Here is a 21,301-nt window from a genome sequence, read left to right on the forward strand (position 1 = left end):
TTCCTGGTCTGTAAAATGGGGATATTAAGAGGGTTGTCTGTGATGTTAATGATTTAATATATCTGACATGCCTAGAAGAGTACTTGGAACAGAGTAAGCACTTAGTAGTAACTTGGCCATTCTCTATTCGCTCTTTCATTCTCCCCTTCTGTCCCACACTCATCATCAACTACTTCTGTCCTCTCGCTTGGTCAACTACTCTTCCCTCCTTTGTTTTCTCAGCCTCACAAACAGGATGTCAACACCTAGCATGGGCTTATTCAGGGGTAGGTCCTCAATAAATATTATTAAAGTGTGAGTGAGTGCCAGAATGAATGCCGACATGATGGCAGAACCCGTTGAGTAAGTGAGTGAATGAATGAATGAGTGCTCCAACAAATAAGGGGTTGAATAAGTGTTGAGTGAATGAGTGAAGTGAAGCCAGGTTTGGACTCCTGCCTTCAACACCCAGGGCAGAGGGACCCTGCTACCACTCACCAGGCCATTTTGGAACTTTGCTGGAGACCTCAGGAGCTGCGGGGCATTGCGTGGGGGACATCTCGTTCTCTGGAGATGAAGAAGGTGGTGTCAGTTAGGGTGAGAGGCACCCAAGGGCCTTCCCTCCCTCTGAGGCATTCAGTTCTCTGAGTATCCAGAGGGCAGAGCTGACAAGGACTGGGGGGTTACAAGGTGTGGAGTTGTGGTTGTATCCTGCTCCAAGATATCTTTCTTTGGCCAGGTTTACTTAAAAAAATTTTTTTTACCATTTTAAAAAAAATTCTCACCCAAGGATATGCTTAGAGAGGATAAGGGAGTGAAAGGGAGAGGGAGAGGGAGAGAAACATCAATGTGAGAGAGAAACATTAATCAGTTGGCTCTCGTACACACTCTGACTGGGGACCAAACAAACCCACAACCTAGGCATGTGCCCCAATCAAGAATCAAACCTGTGCCCTTCTGGTTTAGAGGATGACACTCCAACCAACTGAGCCACACCAGCCAGGGCTTTTACTATGGTTTTAAAAATCACAACATTTATGTAAAAATCAAGATTTCCAGATTCTGCTGACTATTCAGAAGACCTGGCCACACTGGGCTTTCCTGCTGGGTGACAAGCTGGTGAAGGCTGGTGGCCTTATTCAGGTGGGACATGGATTCTCCTGTTGTCTTCCTCACCAGCCTTCCTAGGCCCTCCTCTCCCAGGAGATTCTCCCTGTTTTAAATAAACATGGCCTGCTTGCTCCTGCAGGCTGCTTTGTGGACCTGATTGAAGTAATTTCTTTCCCAGGGCCTGAACTTTGCTTCCAGTAACTCTCACAGGCCCTGAGGTCCTTACCTGTCATATTTGCACGTGAGGTCAGGGCTGGTTCTGGCATGTTGGGAAGGTCAGCTGCAGATGGGGTGAAGGGGCTGGCAGAGCCAGGCCGGCCTGGGGACTTTGGGAGGCTGTGGATAGCTGGGCTGCTGGAAGAGGGTGCTTGGCTGGCCTGGGGCATCTTGCCTACATTAGGTGGGAAGGGAGTATAAGAACAACCAGGTGCCCATCCAGGAACCCACTTGAGTCACCCAACCTCAAATCAGGCTGTGGGGCACGGGAAGTCTGGAGAGAGGACAAGAGAAGTTCCAAAGGACAGCATTTCAGGGTGGAGTTGAAGAAAGAGCTCTGGAGTTACATCTAGTTCTGGGAGCCTTAGTGTCCCATCCGTGAAATAGACACAATCAGTTCATAGGGAGATTAGGGAAAGTGCTATTATGGCAGGTGTTCTACTGTATGATCAGAGCTCCTCTTCCTAGATGCCCAGAATGTTCCCCTGCTTCTGGCATACCATGGCATTATATTATACAAAAACTGACATGTGACCTTCAGAGGATGCTCTTCAATTGAATGAAAATGTACCCCTGGCCTTATTCTCTTTCCTATCCCTGAGAGCCCAAACATGCCTTCCCCTGAGCAGTTCACAATACCTCAGTGTGGCAGTCAGAAGGGATCATTTTACTGATCAGAAAACAAAGTAATTTAGAGAAAGCTGTGCAAAGATGCACACCAAACTTCACAAGAGAGTGAGGGAGAGACTCAGTAACCCAACATTGTAAACATCGCTTTGTTTGGCTTTTTAATGAGTATAAATTGATGTTGTAGTTTAAAAATATAATAATGTTTAGCAGTGAGGAAAAAAAGAGGGAAAAATTAAGGCTTAGTAGGGGAAAGTGACACATGGAAGGTCGCATAGCCATTCAGTGGGGCACTCACCCAGACCACCTTGGGGAGCTCTGCTCCTCCACTTTGATTCTTAGGAAATGGGGACAGAGAAAGGCGTTATGAGGAAGGCGGATCATGAGAAGGTACTAGGCTACAACTGCCAAATGCCTGGGGTTGGAGGAGGACAGAATCAGGGAATAATCAGGTAGCTGGGGTGGGGGGGCAGGTCTCGCTCACTTACCTTGGTAAATGAGTATACTGGGCACCTCTGTCCCAGCTCCTGAGATGTGCCAGATCCCCTGGGGTAGAGGGAGAGTGGGGATGATGTGGATGGATCCAGCAGGGAGACTCAGGGAACTCACCAAGGAACTGGAGGCGGGCACTGCAAGAGACAAAGGCAGTGAGGTGGGATCCTGCGCAGCACCTATGTTTGTAATCCTGTTTTGGGATTATTTGATTAACATCTGACTCCCTTTCTAAAGGGCTCCGGTTTCCCGAAGAGCAGCAGCTGTGTCTGTTTTGACCATGGCAGTGTTCCTGACACCTAACAGAGTGGCTGGTACAGAGAGGTGCTCCGTTCACAGCTGACAAATGCATTGGGCTAGTGGGTGAATTCCCTAATTGGTGGGGTTCCCTGCTGTGCTTCCCAGAGACATGGTTCTATTGAGAGCACATTTTCTGGCACAGACTGAGCTGATAGGGACCCGGAGAATAGGATGGGCTGGGATGGAAGTGGATGACACTGTTAGGGATTAAAATCCCTGTGCCTGGTGGCCCCTGCCTTAGTCACTCCTCAGGCGCAGGGAAGGGGGAAGCCCACCTTCTCCAAGCCCCTCACATACCAGGTGTCAGGACAGTTTCCTCCAGCCAGGTCTGTCCAGATGTTGTCTTCTTGTTGAACAGAGCAGGTGGTGATGGGCAGGGCAGAGCTGAGGAGTCACTCACTGGACCCACCAGGAAAGTGCCAGTCACCATGGGCACAGTTAGGGGCTCAGCTGTGTGAAAGGAGCCATGTTAGAGGCTGCATGAGATCAACGTGGGCTTCTGGAGGCACCTTCCTAGGCGGGGGAGCACTCCAGGAGCAGAGAGGATTTTTCTCCTGGCAGTTGGAGGAAACTCCTGTCCTCTCCTCAGCCCTGGGTGAAGCTGGTTTGATCAGCAACTGTTCTGTGGCAGGTAGCCCCCTGTTGCCAGTCCACTCCTTGTGACTGGGCCCTTAGAGCTTCCTGAGATGGAAACCTAGTGATGGACCCATTAGGCCCCTAAGGCAGGACAGACCTGTAAATAGGCCATTGACCCAGGCCCCTACCATCTTTTACAACTAGTCACAGAGCCCTTAGGGGACCTTAAGAAGTACCAATCACTTCCCAAAGAAAGGAGAGGTTGTACCCCTATTAGACTGGGGCAGGGATCTTTCTCATCTGTTTAATGGGGAGATCTAAGAGGGTAGAGACTTGCTTCCTCCAGCAGATTGGGAGTTCCCTCTCCCTGGAGACATAGACTACTTCTCCATTATCATGGGCTCTTTATTGGCAGGGTCCCTATCTCCCCCATCAGATTGGTACTCTCTGAGGTCAGGGATTAGGCTTCCTCCATCAGACTATGAGCCTTTCATTCCTCAGTCTGTTCCCTATAGGGGCGAATTAGGCCAGTTGAGGCCCCGGGCGCAGAAAAAAACATTGGGCCCCTTAAAAAAAAAAGAGAGACAGGGAAAATAAAAATACACATTAACCATATTTTTAAATAAATTAAAAAGTGTAAAGTTGGGGTTTTGTGGGGCCCTTCAGAAGTTGGGGCCCAAGGCACGCACCCGGTGTGCCCGCCGTTAAATCCACCTCTGGCTCCTGACTTAGGGGCTGGTCTTTCGACTTTTGCAATAACAACCGACTTTGGCAATAACAACTGGGTGGGAGGAGAGAGGAAAGGCGGGGAAGCAGGGGAGGAAGCATCTGGTGAGAGATGGTGAGCTTAGAGGAAGAGGCTCACTGAGGTATGGCAAGGGTGAGGCAGGAGGGCAATGACTAATCAGCTACACCTAGGTCACTGTACTCTGAAAGGAAAAGGCAGTGGACCAAGGTAAGGGAGGTGTGGGGGGAGGGGGAGCAGGGTCTCAGCTCTGACTCAGCATAAAGAGGAGGGGATGTTAGGGAAGTCTTTGTAGGAGAAGCTGAGTCTCCCAGCAGCCCTCTAACTATACAAGCTGTGGAATTATGGATCTTGATTGCAATCCCAGCTCCACCTCTCACTAGCTATGTGATTGGACAAGTTGCTTCATCTCTCTGATCCTTGGCTTTTAAATGCCAGTTTATATGTGCACCTGAGAAGGCCCAGGCTTTCCTGCCATGCAATCTGTCTGGGCCCACGAGTCCTTCTTACCAAGCTTCCTGTGCTTCAGGTCCCCAGGCAGCTCTTCCGGGAACGCTGCAGAAAGAACACCATGGTCATCAGCCCCAGAGAAGGAGTATTCCAAGACACTCCTGGACCCCAGAAGGCCAGATAGCTTTGCTTAAATGTCTGGGAAGTGGCCTTGGGAGTCCCAGTCCCTTCCCCTGACCATTCCTGTCCCCTTGTCTGTCTGCTTGTTACCAAACTCCATGTCAAAGCTCACAGGGAAGTGAGGCACTGGAGGTAGCAGAAACACAGAGGGGACAAACAAGATTGAGTCTGAGTTTAAGGAAATAAAAATTTTAAAAAACTTGCTTTTGATACCTTCCTAGCTGTGTGTCTTTGCAACACAGCCTCTCTGAGAGACAGTGATCTTTCATCTGTGAAACGGGGGGTGAGGAATGGGGTGTGTGAGTCCTACCTTACAGAAGTACATTGAAAATCAGCGAGTGAGTATGAAGCACTTAGCAAACTAACGGAAAAAAACCCTATGTGTCCCTTAGCAAAGGGTATTATGGTTCATCCACCAAGGAAATACCATGCAGCCCTGAAAATGAACAAGGATGCTGAAAGATGTACGGGGAAGTGTACTGGCATCTGCAATTTACTTTGAAATGTTGCAAATATAACATGGATGAATGGGTGGATGGCTAGAGGGATGAATAGATGGATAGATATGTCTTAAGGTGAATAAAACTAAACATTAATTGTAGGATGTAAATGGTAGGCAGGTGGTGGTTTGTAGTACAGTTCTCCCACCCTTACTATATGGGGAAATTTCTCAAAATAAAATGTTGGGAAAAATATTTATCAAATAAAAAAAAGAGGAGAGAGAGGGAGAGAGAAAGAAAGAAAAGAAATCCCAGGAGGCAGAACAATTCTCCATCAGCGATAAAGAAATAACCTCCCATACATGTTACATGAAGAAAGTCAGGTGCAGAATAGTGTGGGTAAAGTGTGGTCATTTGCGCAGAAAATTTTTAAAAGAGCTGGCTTATAAATAAATAAAATATTTCTAAGAAGGTAAAAAGGAAACTAACAACATAGGTTGTCTTCAAGGAAGGAAACTAAGAGAAATAAACTGAGGCAAACTGTACAAAAATAAATAAACTGGTACAGAGCTTACACATGGTCTGGCATATAGTATGCACTTGATTAACCGTTATGCCCATTTTACAGATATTTTCATTCAGTGTCTGCATTCCAGACACTGTGCTAGATGTTGGGGGTTATGGTGATGAGTAAGAAAAACAAGGTCCCTGTCCTCACAGTGGGGGGACTAGGCAAAGGCAATAAATAAAATAAGTTCAGATTATGATAAGTGTCAAGGTGCTAGGAGAGACACAACAAAGTGAAAATAAACGAGGTAATTTTTTTGAAAAGGGTGGTCAAGGAAATCCTCCAGGTCCAGTTAGCCAAGGCCTAGAAGATTTGAAAAAGCTGGCCATGCAAAGAAGTAGGGGAACAGAAGTACTTTGAAAATCAGCAAGTAAGTATGAAGCACTTAGCAAACTAACTGCAAGTGCAAAGGCCCTGAGGCTAGAAAAAGTATGTGGGTTACAGGAATGGAGAGAAGCCCGTGTGGCTGGAACATAGGGGCTTATGGAGACATTGGACATGTGGGAAGGACCTGATCCTGCAGGCCTTGTGGTAGGCCATTGGGAGGTTAACAGAGAAGCAAAATAATCTGATTCGTATTTAAAAGCTCATGGTGGCTGCCAGGTGAGGACAGATTGAGGAGGCAGGGAGACTAAGTAGGAAGCTCAAAAGGGTGCAGGTACTTGCCACGGTCCCAGAGAGCAGAAGTAGCAGATCCAGGATTAAAACCCAGTTCTTGCTGAACCCTGTACTTGAAGAAACCTCCCTTAAATACAGTGGTGACAACTAAGGAGGAAAGAGAAGTCCTTTTTCCCTTTGGAAAGGTCCTTTGGAAATGACAGTCAATAGAGCCAGTGACAGAGACCCACCAGGGCTGTCTGCTTCCTCCCTCAGTCACCAGGAAAGGGGAGAGGCAGGTGGGATGCTCAAACCCAGGTGGAACAGACAGGCCTTCATGGGGAAGCAACTGGAGACAAGGCGGGGCCTGGAGTCAAGCAAGGGTGGGTAGGATCAGGGAGAGGCTCACTCACGTCTTTTCTGACTTTTTGGTCCTGCTTCCTCCAGCACCTCCACACTCTCGCCAATTATGTCTTTTATTTCTTCTAATCCTATGTGTTCAACTTTAAAGAAAAACCAAAGACACCAACATGCACAGTCAATGGATGCCCCAGGTGAACCTGCCTTGTCCCTATGTTGGGAAGGGATCTGACTAACCGTCAAAGAGTAGCCACTGGGTATTATGGAGCTCCCCAAGGAACAAGGAAAGAAATGTGGGCTCAGCCAAGAGCCTCCAACTTACTGAAAATGTCTTTGCTCAGGCCCTCGAACTGGGAGTCCTGGAACACATACTGGTCAAGTTCCGCTGCCCAGACAAGGAAAAGTGCAGTCAATAAGTTAGTTCTCCATGTTTGCTGAATGAATGCTCAAATTAACAAAGGGACACTGAAACTTCGTGGGCCCTTAATCTAATTGAAGGGGTGTGGTATGTATCTATGAAGACTTACCTATTGCTATAAAGTAGTGCAGTGCAGTGTGGACGAGTACCCATGGAAGCTTGAGTTTAAATTCCAGCTCTATCCCCCACTAGCCCTACGAGCTATGCTACCTTGGGCCAGTTACTTAATCTCTCTGGGCCCCCATTTCATCATATGCATAATGAGAATAAATAATGCCTACAACCCATGGATGGATGGTGAGGATTAGCAGCTCTACATTTGAAGCATTGAGTACAGTACACAGTAAGCACTCAATAAATGGTGGCTAATTATATAAAGTGGAATGTGGTTTGGAACCACCGGAAAGACAATTATCATGGTAGGAGGTCAGAGGACAGAGTGGGGTGGGGTAGCCTGGGAGTGCTTCCCAGAGGAAGGGATCCTGGAGCCAGGCCTTAAAAGGTGGGGCAGGGTCTGAGAGGTGGAAAGTGGAGGGTTTTCTGGACAGTGGAAACAGTGAAGGAAGGTGTTTGGCCTATATGTGGGAAATGCTGGGAGATAGGTGTCTGCAATAGAAGTTCCATGTTGGAGAAAGTTAGGACTTGACTTAAAGGCAATGGGGAGTCATAAAGGCATCTGAGCTGAAGAATGGAGTGAGAGCAGAAATGAAGATGATGATCATGATGATGATGATGATGATGATCATGATCATGATTGCAAATTCCTTTTCTAACTATTTTATGCACAGAAATGTATTTAATCCTCACAGCCATCCCATGGGGCAGGTGTGATTATTATTCCCACTTTTTACACATATGAAAGCCAATGTAATATTTCAGGATGTCTCAAGAGACTACATGCCCAGGCCAGGGAGTGGCCTTCTAGGAGCACAGAGAAAACCTACAGACCTGAGGAGCACCCTTGAGTGATGCTGCATCCTCCCCCTGTTCAGGCAGCTCCACTCCCTCTGTAGATGCCTCTAAGGGAAGAACCCCCAAATCCTAAGTGATGCCTAAACCTTTACTACTGCCTCCAGTAGTGAGGAAGTGTGAGTGCTCTCAGCACCAAACCCTTCTGCTTCCCGCAAGTAAATTCCCAAAAAGAAAAGGAAACAGGCAGGCTTTCGGTTCTGTAATTTTGAGACACCTCTCCATTTTCTGCCCTGGTCTAATGCCAAATTAAGTGTGCCCTGAGGAAAGACTGGCCACATTGTGCTAAGCACAGATCTTCTGAGTGATGTGCTTCTTGGGTTGCCAGAAAAAGGGCAAGTCAGAACACTAGTGCAAGTTGTTCACTGTACAAGGGTGCCCAGCTAAAAGGGCAAATGGGGGCAGGAAATTCAGCCTGCACTTCAGTAGCCAAGCTGCTACTCCTTGTATGGGATGCATCCTCTAGAAAAGGGGAATCATTTTCTAATACAACAAAGTCTCTGTATGAAATTCAGTAGTCCCTCTCTATGTCATGGTTCACTTATTGTGGCCTCACTGTATCACGGGATTTTTAAAAATATTATATTTAATTATTTATTGTGAATTTTTCGCTATATCGCGGGATTTTGCGGTACTGTGTATGTATGTTGTTAAAGTTACATAGGTTTAAGAGTGTAGAATATGTTTAAGAACATAAGTAGTGTTTATAAAAATGTGGAAAAGGTTAATAAGGGAGTGGGGAAGGTTAATAAGGGATTGGGAACAGTTTATAAGTGTGTGGGAAGGGTTTATAAAGCCTTAAAATATATACAATACTAAAGTAAATGTAAGGTTCCTAATTCATGGATTTTCACCTATCGTGGGGAGGTCTAGAATGTAATACCTACGATAAGTGAGGGAGTACTGTAGTGGTGACTCTGGTTAGGAGTCTTTACCCCACCCCACCCCCAAAACAACAACAATGGAAACACCTCTCCTGAGAGAGTTCTGCCTTTATCTGAAAGCTGTAGCTTTCTTTCTTTCTTTCTTCCTTTCTTTCTTTTCCTCACCTAAGGATATGTTTATTAACTTTAGGGAAAGAGAGACACACACAGAGACAGACAGACTAACAGACATCGATGTGAGAGAGAAACATCAATCAGTTGCTTCCCATATGTGCCCCAGGGATCAAACCCACAACCAAGATATGTGCCTTGACCAGGGACCAAATCAGCAACTTTTTGGCCTATGGGAGGACACTCCAACCAACTGAGGCACACCAACCAGGAAGCTCTTTTTAAAGCTGCAAACTAGCCTCTCCACTTATGCTTTAGCAAACCTTCCCACCCCAGATACTTCCCTTTTTGTGGTTAATAGGACTTTGCAATGAGAAAGACATAGGTTAGAATTTCAGACCTGCCCATTACTATCTCTAAAGCAACCTCAGTTTTGTTATCTGTAAAATGGAGATACTAATAATACCTACTTCCTTTGTCATAGGGATGCAACACATCCTGCAATCAGAAAGCAAGTGCAAAAACTAGAGTAGTTTGGCTTAGGAGCTGGGCAGAAAGAGAGGGAAGGATGTATGGTGTAGGCTTTGTGAAAAGGAAGGAAAGAACAAGAAATAGAAAAAGGTATAGAAATGGAGGCAGAGAATGTTAAAAGGTGAGATTTTGTTTGCTTTCAGGTCATTAGTGGAGGCATCTATTTCCCTTACTACTCTCCATCTTCTTGGAGTCTTCCCTGGAGTCTCTATTCTTTTAGCCCTCACTCCACATCCCCCTTGCCCTGATTTCTGAGAGAGGGGCTGCCGTGGCTCATAGCGAATGAGTGAGATTAACAAAAGAGAAAAAAAGAATCTTCCCCCCTCGCTGTCCCTTTTTCTGGGCTCAGAGCTATTTCTCACCGATATTGGCATAAGCCTCTCTGGTCTCTTCATCACCTTCTATGTCACACAACATCCTGCTGAACTGTTCACAGTTGATGGTGTCCAAGTCAGGTTCTGTGGGGAAAAGCCCCTTGAATGAAGCAGGACAGATCTGGGAAGAGGGCCTGTGGGGAAGGTGGGAGAGACGGGGAGGGCTGGGAGACGTCACGTTGAGGCGGTTCTTGCAGAGGTAGGAGCTGTCCTTGGTGCTGACCGGAGCTCAGCAGCTGCACTTACACTGGCTGCTGCCTGTCTCCACTGCAGGCTGAGGGGTTGGGAGGGGACCGAGGGAAGAGAGCCCACCTGAGCAGAGCTCCATCTCTTCTTCTCCAGCCAGGTCCATCTGGTCATAGAGGTGGTAGAGCTGGAAAGGGTCAGCATTGCTGTTGAGAAGCTCCAGGTATCCGCCTTCTAGAGGCCCCAACTCCATGGCGTCACACTGTCCACTGCCTGGAAGGAAGACATACTCTCATAGAATGTTGAAAAGGTGCATATAATTATAAGTTCAAAGTTGAGTCACCTGGTTAAGGACAGGGTTGGAGCAGCCAAAGAAAGTGAGCAAAAGTGCTCATTTGGCACCTCTTATATGCTCAGGGCAGTGGGAAGGGAAAGCCACATATCCTTCCTCCAAGGGACTTACAACTACACCAGAAAGATGCCCATGATACAGGAGAGGAAACTGGAGAAGTGTAGAGTCAAGACACCTTACATCTGTGAGCCAGAAGACCTGAGTTCCACATCTTGCATCGCCATAAACTTTGGCAGCTAAGACTGAGAGAGCATCTACTATGTGCCAAGCACACGGGCTGGGACATTTAGTTCTCACACCAACATGCAGGGCAGGTACTACTGCTATGTTCGTTTTATGCCTGAGTAAACTAAGTCTCGGAGAGATGAAGTGACTTATATAAGGTAACCCGAGTCCACACGGAACCAGAATTTGGTTCTGAGCAACCTGACACAAGGACCTACATTTAACTGTTATTCTCAATGGCTGTGGTTGACCTTGAGAAATTCTCTGTTCCTCTCTGGGCCTTGGTTCCCTAATCTGTAAATTGAAGGAACTGGGGCAGATTCTCTGTAAGGTCCTTCATTATCATTTGTTAAAGGACATATCAAATACTTTAGATGCTACTTCATTTATCTTTAAGACAACCTTGGACATGTGCACACAAAAACTTGTATACAAAGCATAATTGTTTAGATGCATAATCCATACAGCCAAAATACAAAAACAACTTAAATGTCCATCAATGGATGAATGGATAGACAGGATGTGGTAAATTCATAGTGTAATGTTATTCATCCATAAAAAGAAATAAAGTATTGATACATGCTACAACATGGATGAATCTTGAAAGCAATTATGCTAAGTGAAAGAAGAAAGAAACAAAGGACCACATATTGTATCATTTAGTTTATATGAAATACACAGAATAGGCAAATCTCTAGAGACAACTAGTAGATTAGTGGCTGATTAAGACAGAGGTAGAGTTGGGGGGGGAATGGGGAGCAACGGCTAATGGGTATGGAGTTTCTTTGGAGGAGGATGATAAAAATATTTTAAAGTTGACTCTGGGATGGTTGCACAACTCTGAATATACTAAAAAAAGCCATTGGATATTACACTTTAAATAGGTGAATTGTATAATATGTGCATTATATCCCAATAGTTTTAAAAATGAAACAAAACACTCACCCTAGAAGGTAAGCTAAGCTCCTGCTGGCTAGAGCCAATTTGAAGCCTCATCTGTGTGGCTCCAGTACCCTCATCTGCTCCCTAGTTCATGTAGTCTACAATTCAACATAGGGCCCTGGCTGGAGCTATCTGTTTATAATGGGTTAGGCGGTGGTTGCATCAAAGGCCCAGCCAGCCATGACTTGAGAAAGCAGAACTGAAAGATATCACCCTTTTGCTGCACTGGAGCCAAGGCTGGGAGGTGCGGGAGGGAGAAGGGCTGCACCCCTCCCAACACGGTGGCCTAGGAGCCGGCCAAGCAATCTACTGCTCTCAAGGATAGCAAGAAAAGACTTCCCTGCCCCAAATCTTTCCTGATGCCTGCCTCCCACTCTCAGTCTATGCTATTTATTGAGACTCTACCTTGTAGAAATCTGCCTCTTTTCCCAGGCATTGAGATCTGGTGACAACAGCTTGGAACTGACACCAGCAATTCCAGGAATGAGTTGTATGACTTTGGTCAAGTTACCCAATCTCTGTTTTCCTCCAGGGCATCAGGGCTACCAGGGACCTTCAACTTCCTTCATCCTTCAGAGCAGATGAGATTCTAAGAGGGGATGTGCCTTGCTCAAGGCCCCACAGGCTGCCAGTGGCCAAGCCCGCACCTGATCCCCTAGCACAAGACTTCCAGTCCAGTGCTCTTTCTTGCCAGTTGAGATATTCCCACTCAAATGAATGCCCCCATTGTGTCTAGGCCCAGGAAGAGAGACCAGCTTCTTTTACAGGTGGGCAATGGCAGGTGGTGCAATGGGAAGGAGCTTAAAAAAGCCTAGCCCAGCCTCACTTTTCGACAGGCTCAACTTCAAGTTTTGGGCAACATTGCCAAATGTGGTCAAACAATAGGAAAAGATGCTGACAGAGAGAAAGAAGGCAATTCACATGAGTTTTAGAGCCAAACTGTCTGACTTTAAAACCACTCCTACCTACCAACCCACCGCAACCTGGGAATGTTTTTAAGAACTTCTGGAGTATCAGTTTTCTCACACAGAAAATGGGAGTTATAATAATTGATAACTCATAAAGGTTAGGTAAATTAATCCATGTAGAGCCCTGAGGGAGACAACAGGTGTTTAGTCAGCATTAAATGAATGGAAGCTTAGAACAGCATCAGCTAACATATACACAATGAGTGATGGCCATTATTATCATTATTATTTTACTGTAATTCACCTTTTACCTCTGAGGTCGACTAAAGGACTCTTCCTCTTCCACTCCCGCCTGATTCACCACATTGCCAAGCCAAGATTTCTGTTGTTTTGTATACAGAGGCCTTGTAGACCTCACAGGAATAAGAAAGCCCCACAGCCAGCAGTGTAACCTGGAAGGTCCAATAACACTGCCCCATCCCCCATCACCACCACCCAGAAGGTGTCTGAGAGAAGTCACCCCAGGGCCTGAGTCCTGTGCCATTGGCTAAACCTGGACAAGAAGAAATCTACTCTCAGGCTCCCCCAACATGCACCACAACACCTCCCTTCCCCAAGATGAACCCTGCACCTGGCACACTTCCTCTCAAGTAGACAGGGATTTGCAGCTCACAGTAGACTTCCGCCTCAACCCCCATGCCCCAATCTGAGCTCCCAAAGAGCCTTGGGGAGAAGGCAAGATGAAGTATTGTATACTAGACAGAATAGGATACTCAAACACTTATCCAAGGCCACCTGGTGGAGAGCCTGAGTTTGAATTCTGGCTGGGACGCCTTAGCAAGTGACTTAACTGAGAATCTGTTTTCCCACCACTAGGTCAGGATAATGAAACCTACCTTGTGGGACCATCTAAAGGCCAAGAGGGACTCTATGTGGTGCACCAGGCACATAGGAGGCCCACAGTCAAAGAAAGCTCATTATGTTGGGAAGTCTCAGAGCTGGGACTCAGACCCAAGACTATAAGCTCCCAGTCTAGACCTCCCCACAGTGCCTCCCACTCTTGCCAGCATCTACTAGCATTTTGGTCTAGCTCCCACAGCCATGTGTCCCTAGGATATTATTCAAAGGCCCATCAACTGGACTTTTCCTCCCACCTGCAAGTCCAGAGGGGACTGAAGGCAGAGATGGCCCAGATCACCACATTGCAGAGGAGAGAGTCCCCTTCAGCTGCCCAGCACAGGGCAAACCTTAGAGGCTAGGACCCTGCTGGTCTCATTCCCCTATCCCTGGGTTCTGGCACATGGTGGGCTCCCTCCATCAACAAGAATGAGGTATAATTAGAATTCACAGGTGTCTTCTTAGTGCCAGTCACCAAATGATATGATGTATAAACATTACCTCATTTAGTCTAACTCACACATTAGCTGTCTGTATTTCCATTTCTCAGAGGAAGAATCATGCTCCAAGAGCAAAGTAGGGAACTGGGATCTGGACCAACTGCCTAGCTCCAGTCTCAGCTTCTTCTAGTCCCCCTTGACCCCCAGGCCGCCTGGGGAGCTGCCCTCACCCAGTGAGCAAAGGTGGGGGTGGCAAGATGATCTTTCCTTTTGAGGAGCTCCTGGGGCACAGCAGAGGCGTAGTCTGTGTGTTTTTGGTAAATGGGCAGTATTTTTAGAAGGTCCTCTTTGAACATGTCCTTCCCCCTTTGAACACCACCTTCCACATTCAACTTGAGAAAAAGTTCCTACTCCTTTTGCCACCAAAAGTTCCTCCTGGGTTTCATTTCCACCCCCATTTCACACTACACTGTATGTTTTTTAAAAGTGGGTGCACCAAAACGGTTTCTAAAATAAATATTCATTTTTCTCTCTCGATTGAAATGAAGTGTGACCAGAAGGTCCTCATTCAGACCTGAGCAACTTGACATTCAGTTCATGCAGTTCTTCTTGTGACAACATAACATCCCTTCTCTGCTGGGGAAATCCTTTTGTGTCTGGGCTGTGCTGGATGCTCTATATTTATTATCTTGTTTCAGTTGCCACAAGTCCGAGGAGCTGGTGTTATTATACCCATTTATGGATGATGACAATGAGTTTCAGCTCAGTTTATCAGATGCTTTCTTCCCAGAGAGAGGGCATATATCCTTGAAGGTCTGAGGAGGTATTGAGAGGGAAAAGGGGGCTCATCTGTTGCCCCCAAAGCCTTAGGCACTGATCTCCACTACAATACAAGAGTGTGAGAAGGGATCTTCCTGATTTGTTGACTATGAACTTCTCTTTCTGAGGAAGGAATGGGAAATCTCTGAACTGAGTCTACAGATACAGGTTTACGTTCCTGCTCTGCTTTTGATCTTGAATACATTTCTTTACCCCTCTGAGTCTGAGTTTCACCAACTGGGTGTGGGAGCCCACATAGCTAAGGCATTTTGGGATTCTAGATTCCTCATTGCCTTTCAGTTTTCCCCCCTTATTTTCCCCCAAGGCCCCCCTAACATCACCCTTCCCCACAACTGAATGCCAAGCTGCTTCCGGAGGTCAGATGGTGGTAGAAAGCAGGAGCCCAGAGACACTTATCTGCCATAACCAGCTCCCAATCAGTGTCTTTGTGGGGCTCATAGATTAAGTAAGTTCCTCTTTTCCTCTTACACCCTGTAGGCCTCCAGACGAACTCCAAGAAACCTCTTGTACTCTTTTTCTCCAAATATGTAACCTAATGATTTACTGAGCATCTCCCACAAGAAAAATCACTGGGCTCAGGTCTCCCGGGCTCCTAAAGAGGTTTAAAACACAGTCCCTGACAAGAAGCTTGCAGTGCAGACCAGAATAATACTTTAGAAGAGAGACAAAACATGATAATAGTACAGTGATTGAGAAGGTGAGCTGTGGGCTCAAACTGCAGTTCCACACTAACTGTGTGAGTTTATAGAAGTAACTCAGCTCCTCTGGGTTGTGAAGTCAAATTGCCTGACCCTGAAACCACTCCTACCTACCAACCCACCACCACCTGTACTTGGTTGGCACAGGGTCTACCTCACCAATGTGCTGTGAATTGCCTGAAGTGATATATCCAGGATGTGCTACTAAGATGTAAGTTCCAAAATGAAAACAGCAGTGCCACTTGACAGTCTATACTTGGCAAAAATCAGAAAGCTGGGCAATGCTTTTGAATGGGTTTGTGGGAATGGGCTGGTGTGACCACCCCAGAGGAGAACCCAGCACCAGTTAGCGTACCGAAGGCTGTGTAGGTCCTACAACCCAGCAATTCAGTTCTTGGATGTATATATTTCAGAGAAACATTCCCGTAACTCAGCAAGGACACACATCTGAGGATACTCACTGCTGTGCTATTAGTGGTGATAGAGAAGTGGGAGGTCATCTGGGTGTCCCTTACCAGGGGAGATATGGGAAAAAGTAGTATCTGCAATCCATGAAGGATGATGCAGTGATTAGAAGAAGCAGACCAAATGCTCACAGAGCAGCACAGGTGGATCTTAATAGCACAGTACCGAGTTAAAAAGTAAAAAACAGAATGAACTCTGATAGCCCAATTCTAGACAGGCAGAGTGACAACATGCACATAAAAAAAGCAACATATATTTTACAAGAACACACATAAAGAGGACGAAGAAGGTAAAGGGGGTCAAATACCTGGTGATGGAAGGAGACTAGACATTGGATGGTGAGTGCACAATGCAGTATATAGATGATGCATTATAGAATCACACACCTGCAACTTATATAATGTTATTAACCAATGTCACCCCAGTAAACTTAATTAAAAAAAAAAAAGAACACATACAAACAAAAGGATACATCTTGAATGTGTTAGAATTGGTGCCAGAAAGGGAAATTAAGAGTTGCCTCATGTGGACCGAAGATCATAGGGTACCATGAAGATGTGCAGTTAAATCAAGGTTGAAGGGCTCCTGAAGTTTATAAGAAACGAAGCAAAAACAAATATGATAGAAGCTTCATAGGGCAGGATATCTCTGTGGCTCCCCAACAGGGTCTGCACAAAGCCTGGCCCCTATAGATGCTCAAAAAGGAATGCCTGTGCTCTTGCAACCCTGTAGACCATCCCAGGAGGGGCCAATCTGGGCCCATGTGTCCCCAGTTCTTGGGGAGGAGACGAGAATGTTCCAGACCTGAAGATGGACAAGGAAAGGCAGGCACCATCTTCAGAGGAGGAAGCCTCAGCACTCTGGCCCACTGTTTGCCAGCCCAGCAGGAGCGTCCCAGGAAGATGGGACAGAGAGGACTTGGAGAAACTGCTCTTTCACTTAAGACTTTCACTTCCCGGAGGGACTTGAGCAAATCACAAGAGACAGAAGGGAAACTGAGGTATGTGGCAATGCTGAGGGGCTTGTGGGGCTAAAAAGTGGCTGGAGGTTCTAGTTGCTTCTCTTCCAGGCAGGGTGATCAGAAAACATGTGTGCATGCGCGTGCATACGCATGTGTGTGAGCATGTCATAGGGGGCAGGAGGCCTGACAAGCTTCATGTCAGGAGAGGGCTGGAAATGCTGCAATTGGTTAGCTCTGGTATCGACTCTAATGGCAGACTCCTCATCTCTGTCACGAGGGGCTTGGCTTGGAATATAGACTCAAAAATGAGGATTGAGTCAGGCCCATGGGCCTAGCTGTCTTATTTCCCAAGGCAGTTTGAGTGTGCATATGTGTGTCTTAATTACCCTCACAGTTGTGCACTCCACATAGAGTACACGATTGTTGCCAAAGTTCCCACTGCTCCTTAACACCTTCTGCCTCACCCCATTTTGCACAGGTATGGCCCCTCTGGCATTTGGGTTTATACCCCTTGTCTTGGAGGCGCCCAAAGTCCCTTCTATCTCTGGGTGGGTGATTGGGGCAGAAAGAGGCAGGATTAAATTCTGTTCTGCCCCACAATGGAACTGAGAGGCACAGGAGGGTCTATTCCAACAGAAGAGCTTGGAGGGGACTGGCCTTACACACCCAAACCAGACAATTCTACAAAGGGAAGGAGTAGGATGCACAGGAGTTGTGGCATCTATAGGGTATCAAGTGTGTCTTTCCAGCTCTAGTGCCAGCTTGGACTGAAAGTGGATTAAGAGATTAAACTGGCTGGAAACTGTGGGGCACTGAGTGCCACTGGATCCCACGGGATCCGGCCTGATGCTCCACCGCCCCCCCCCCCCCCATTTCCAGCACCCTCAAGTATCTTGACAGTTCCATCATAGCTCCCCAGCCCCTCTGCGCTGGGACTTCCTGTGTCAGGACAAAGGGACCTCGGAGCAAGAAAGCCAAAAATGGAAGCACAGCTGGCTCCAGGCCCTGCTCACGGCGCTTCCCAGCCATTGGAGGGAGGGCAGACAAAGTGGACTGGCACAGCCACAGAGGCAGGTGAGTTTACAACAGACTGGTGGGATGGGATCAACACAGGGACCCAGGAGACCTGAGATCTGGACCCTGCTCTGCATCTGGCAGGCTGTGGGACCCCAGGCGAGTCCCCTGTCCTCTCTGGTCTCCAGTGCCCTCGTCTGTTACATAAGAATGTCACTCTAGAGCTATGACTTTCCAATGAAATTGAACAAGGAGCCCAACTTCTAGAACAGGTGATGGACCTGTTCAATTAAAGAGGATGGAGGCCCCTGAACCTCCCCTCTCCAAAAGGGGCTACCAGAGTTAAAGACACAACGCCAGGAGACAGTTTAGGCCTTGGCCTCCAGATATTCTTAGCCTTGACCATCTCCACGTGTGTAGTGGAAGCTGTGATGTGCTGTGCAGGTCAGCTCTGTTAGCACCCGCTGCTGGAGGGCAGGTGGCTCAAGCTCAAGGCCAAGCTCCTCCTGGAGAGCCCAAAGTCACACCCCTCTGTACAGGGAGAGCCCACGTGTAATGATTGGTCCTGCTGGAGGGCAAAGGCCTGGTGACTGTGCTTCAATTTGAGATAACCCTGTCTTCCATCCCAGTTTCAGTGCTCCCAAGGGGTTGGCTAAGACCCCTGTTGTGACTGCGTTGTACCCAACTCCTCCCTCTGCCCAGTCCCACTTCCTGCCTCACCCCTTGCATGTCCCCCACCAAACGTGACCTCTCTCCAACAACCCTCCCATGAGCAAATCTCTGTTTGCTAGTTTGCTTCCCAGGGAGCTCCACCTAAGACAATTTGGCTCTGGTTTTCCCCAGGTGGGGTCTGGAAATCATAAAGAACCCTACAAGAGGCTCCAGAGAGACCACCTCTGAGAGCTCAGGTAAGCCACCCATCTCTCCAGAGCCCAACTGAAGACATCCACCTCATTGCAACTTGGGAAATCTTAGAACTCAATGAGACCACCTGGGCTTGTGCTTGTGCTTGTAAATGGTAGAGTTACTGGGGGTGTGGAGCCCAGTGGTCCTGGGCTGAAAAGGGAGGAGACAAACTGTAAGGGCTGCAGGCAGGGGCGGAGGGGTGCCTTCAGTGCTAGTCCAGATGCAGTCCGCCTCCCGGCTCACCCGGCCTCTCCCACCCTCCAGTGGCCTTCCCTCTGCATGACCCAGCATTCCTAGCTGCAGTCAATGACCTGTAAAAGGAGTCCAACACATTTTTTGGGGAAGAGGACCTGAGCCAGATGCTGGGGCACGGAGGGGAAAGAGGATGCTGTGGCGGCAGTTAGCAAGGCAGGCCCCAACTCCAGTTCTGACCCCTAGTTTAACCTAACATGGCACCTAAGCCAGCACCAGGCCTGCTGCTGGGGTGCTGGTGACTCCGAGATGAATCACAGGCTGGCCCTAGCTGCCAGGATCTGTCTACAGAGACCAGCAGTTGGCAGGATTGGCTGTGAATCAAAACTGCCTTGAAAGGGTGCTAACCACACAGCAGCCTGGGCCTCACCCCACTAAGTCCTAATTCAGTAGGTCTGGGGCAGAGCCCAGGAATCTACATTTTTAAATGAGCATCCCCCTTGTGCCTGCTCCTAAACACATGTACACATTGGTGGGTCTGAGAACGAAGTGGTTTGATTTCCAAGGAAACCTGAGTTTCCGCTTGCCAAGAATACACTGACTCCCTCACCCTGCATGGCTTTTCTTGAACACCAGGAAGGCTATAATTCTTCTTCCCCAGAGTGAACTTGCCAGACCATCCATTTCCTCAGTTCTTACATTTTTCCTTTCAAAAGTCCCTCAGCTGCCATGCCCTAGATCCAGCAGCCCTCAGTCCCAAAGCCTAGATTGTACAATAACTACAGGTCTTCCCACTAATCCAGAGTCTCCCAGATTGCAGCCATTCATCTGCATCCTTCACAATTTTTCGTCATATTGTCAGATCACCCACTCTATAATTTACCTTAATATTTTCCTTAAATTAATTTTTAAAGAAACAAATACATTCATTTTAAAAGAAAAACTTTCTAGAATTGAATGCAAGGGCACAAACATATACATGAATGTTCATAACAGTACTATTCACAACAGACAAAAGATGAAAACACCTCAAGTATCCATTGATAGATAAATGGATAAGCAAGATGTGACCTATCCATACACTGGAATATTACTCAGCCATAAAAAGAAATGAAATTCTGACCCATGTTACAACATGGATGAACCTTGAAGGCATTATGCTAGGTGAGGGAAGCCACAGAAGGACAAATACATGATTCCACTTACATGAAGCACCTAAAGTAGTCAAATTCATAGAAACAGAAATTGAATGGTGGTTGCCAGGAGCTGGGGGGAGAGGAGAATAAGGAATTATTGTATAATGGAGACAAGCTTTCAGTTGGGAAAGATGAAAAAGTTCTGAAAATGGATGGTGGTGATGGTTGCCCAACGTTGTGAATGTACTTAATGCCACTAAATTGTACATTTATTTATTTTTTAGTCTTCACCCGAGAACATGCTTATTGATTTTAGGGAGAGGGGAAAGGAGGGAGAGAAACACAGATATGAAAGAGAAACATCAATCAGTTGCCTCTCCTACATGCCCCAACCGGGGACCAAACACACAACCTAGGCATGTACCTTGACTGAGAATCGGACCTTTGACCTTTCGGTTTACAGGACAACACCCAACCAAAGGAGTCACAAAGGCCTGGGCAAACTTTGTTATTATTTTAGAAAAAGGAAACTTTCTATGACTACCTCATCTGGAAAAAAGGAAAACAGTATCACTTGCCATTGAAAATAATGTTATTAAAATAATGTTTGCTGCCCTACAAGCTTGTTAAAAAGCAACTTTCGCGAGTACAATACAGTATTTGGAGTGCTGTTAAATAAAAATTCCTACACACAAAATCAGAAAAGGATGGAAAAAGATCAGAAAAGCTCCAGTTCCCTCCCTGTGAGAACCAGTGTTAATTAACGCCTCTCTGAGAACTGCCTTTGGGCCAGTCCCCACATTTGTGTTGACGTTTGGAAAACCTCCCTTCTGCTCTAGAGACCTTGCTTTAAGTCCTCTCTCCATCACCTTCTCGGCTATGTGGCCTTTGATAAAACCTCCGTGGGAAACTCCCAGAGTTTTTGTGCTGTGGACAGAATACAGGGATCTGTGCCTCTCCAACTTTTTATGACCACCGGACCCCTGACATAAGAATCACATGGGATAAACGGTTTACCCCACAGTCCCCCCACCACCTCCAGTTTGGAGCCCCACCCCAGGCCTAGCCAATGGGGTTTAGGGGTGGGGCCTAGGCACCAGCACACTAAACAGCTTCCCGGGTGATTCCCACAGGTGGGAAGCCTGGGACATCTCTGGCTCAGGTATCTCTGAGGACTCTTCCACCTCACATCCAGGCGTCTTGGAGAACAGG

At 47.0% G+C, this 21,301-nt stretch overlaps 1 protein-coding gene across 1 annotated transcript in view; it reads right to left on the reverse strand.

The window, feature by feature from the left end:
- Positions 1 to 21,301, reverse strand: part of CIITA (class II major histocompatibility complex transactivator) — a 46,045-nt gene that overhangs the window by 13,281 nt on the left and 11,463 nt on the right. Inside the window, exons 2-10 of the mRNA XM_090277012.1 lie at positions 10,240 to 10,386; positions 9,916 to 10,011; positions 6,963 to 7,025; positions 6,694 to 6,783; positions 4,556 to 4,600; positions 3,022 to 3,174; positions 2,421 to 2,561; positions 1,316 to 1,480; positions 478 to 546 (exon numbers count right to left, since the gene is read on the reverse strand). Of these exons, the coding sequence (XP_090133138.1) occupies positions 478 to 546; positions 1,316 to 1,480; positions 2,421 to 2,561; positions 3,022 to 3,174; positions 4,556 to 4,600; positions 6,694 to 6,783; positions 6,963 to 7,025; positions 9,916 to 10,011; positions 10,240 to 10,386 (969 nt within the window). The remainder of the gene's footprint in view (positions 1 to 477; positions 547 to 1,315; positions 1,481 to 2,420; positions 2,562 to 3,021; positions 3,175 to 4,555; positions 4,601 to 6,693; positions 6,784 to 6,962; positions 7,026 to 9,915; positions 10,012 to 10,239; positions 10,387 to 21,301) is intronic.

This window comes from Furipterus horrens, unplaced genomic scaffold (assembly GCF_987537825.1).
Source record: "Furipterus horrens unplaced genomic scaffold, mFurHor1.1.pri manual_scaffold_5, whole genome shotgun sequence".
Classification (NCBI taxonomy): Eukaryota; Metazoa; Chordata; class Mammalia; order Chiroptera; family Furipteridae; genus Furipterus; species Furipterus horrens.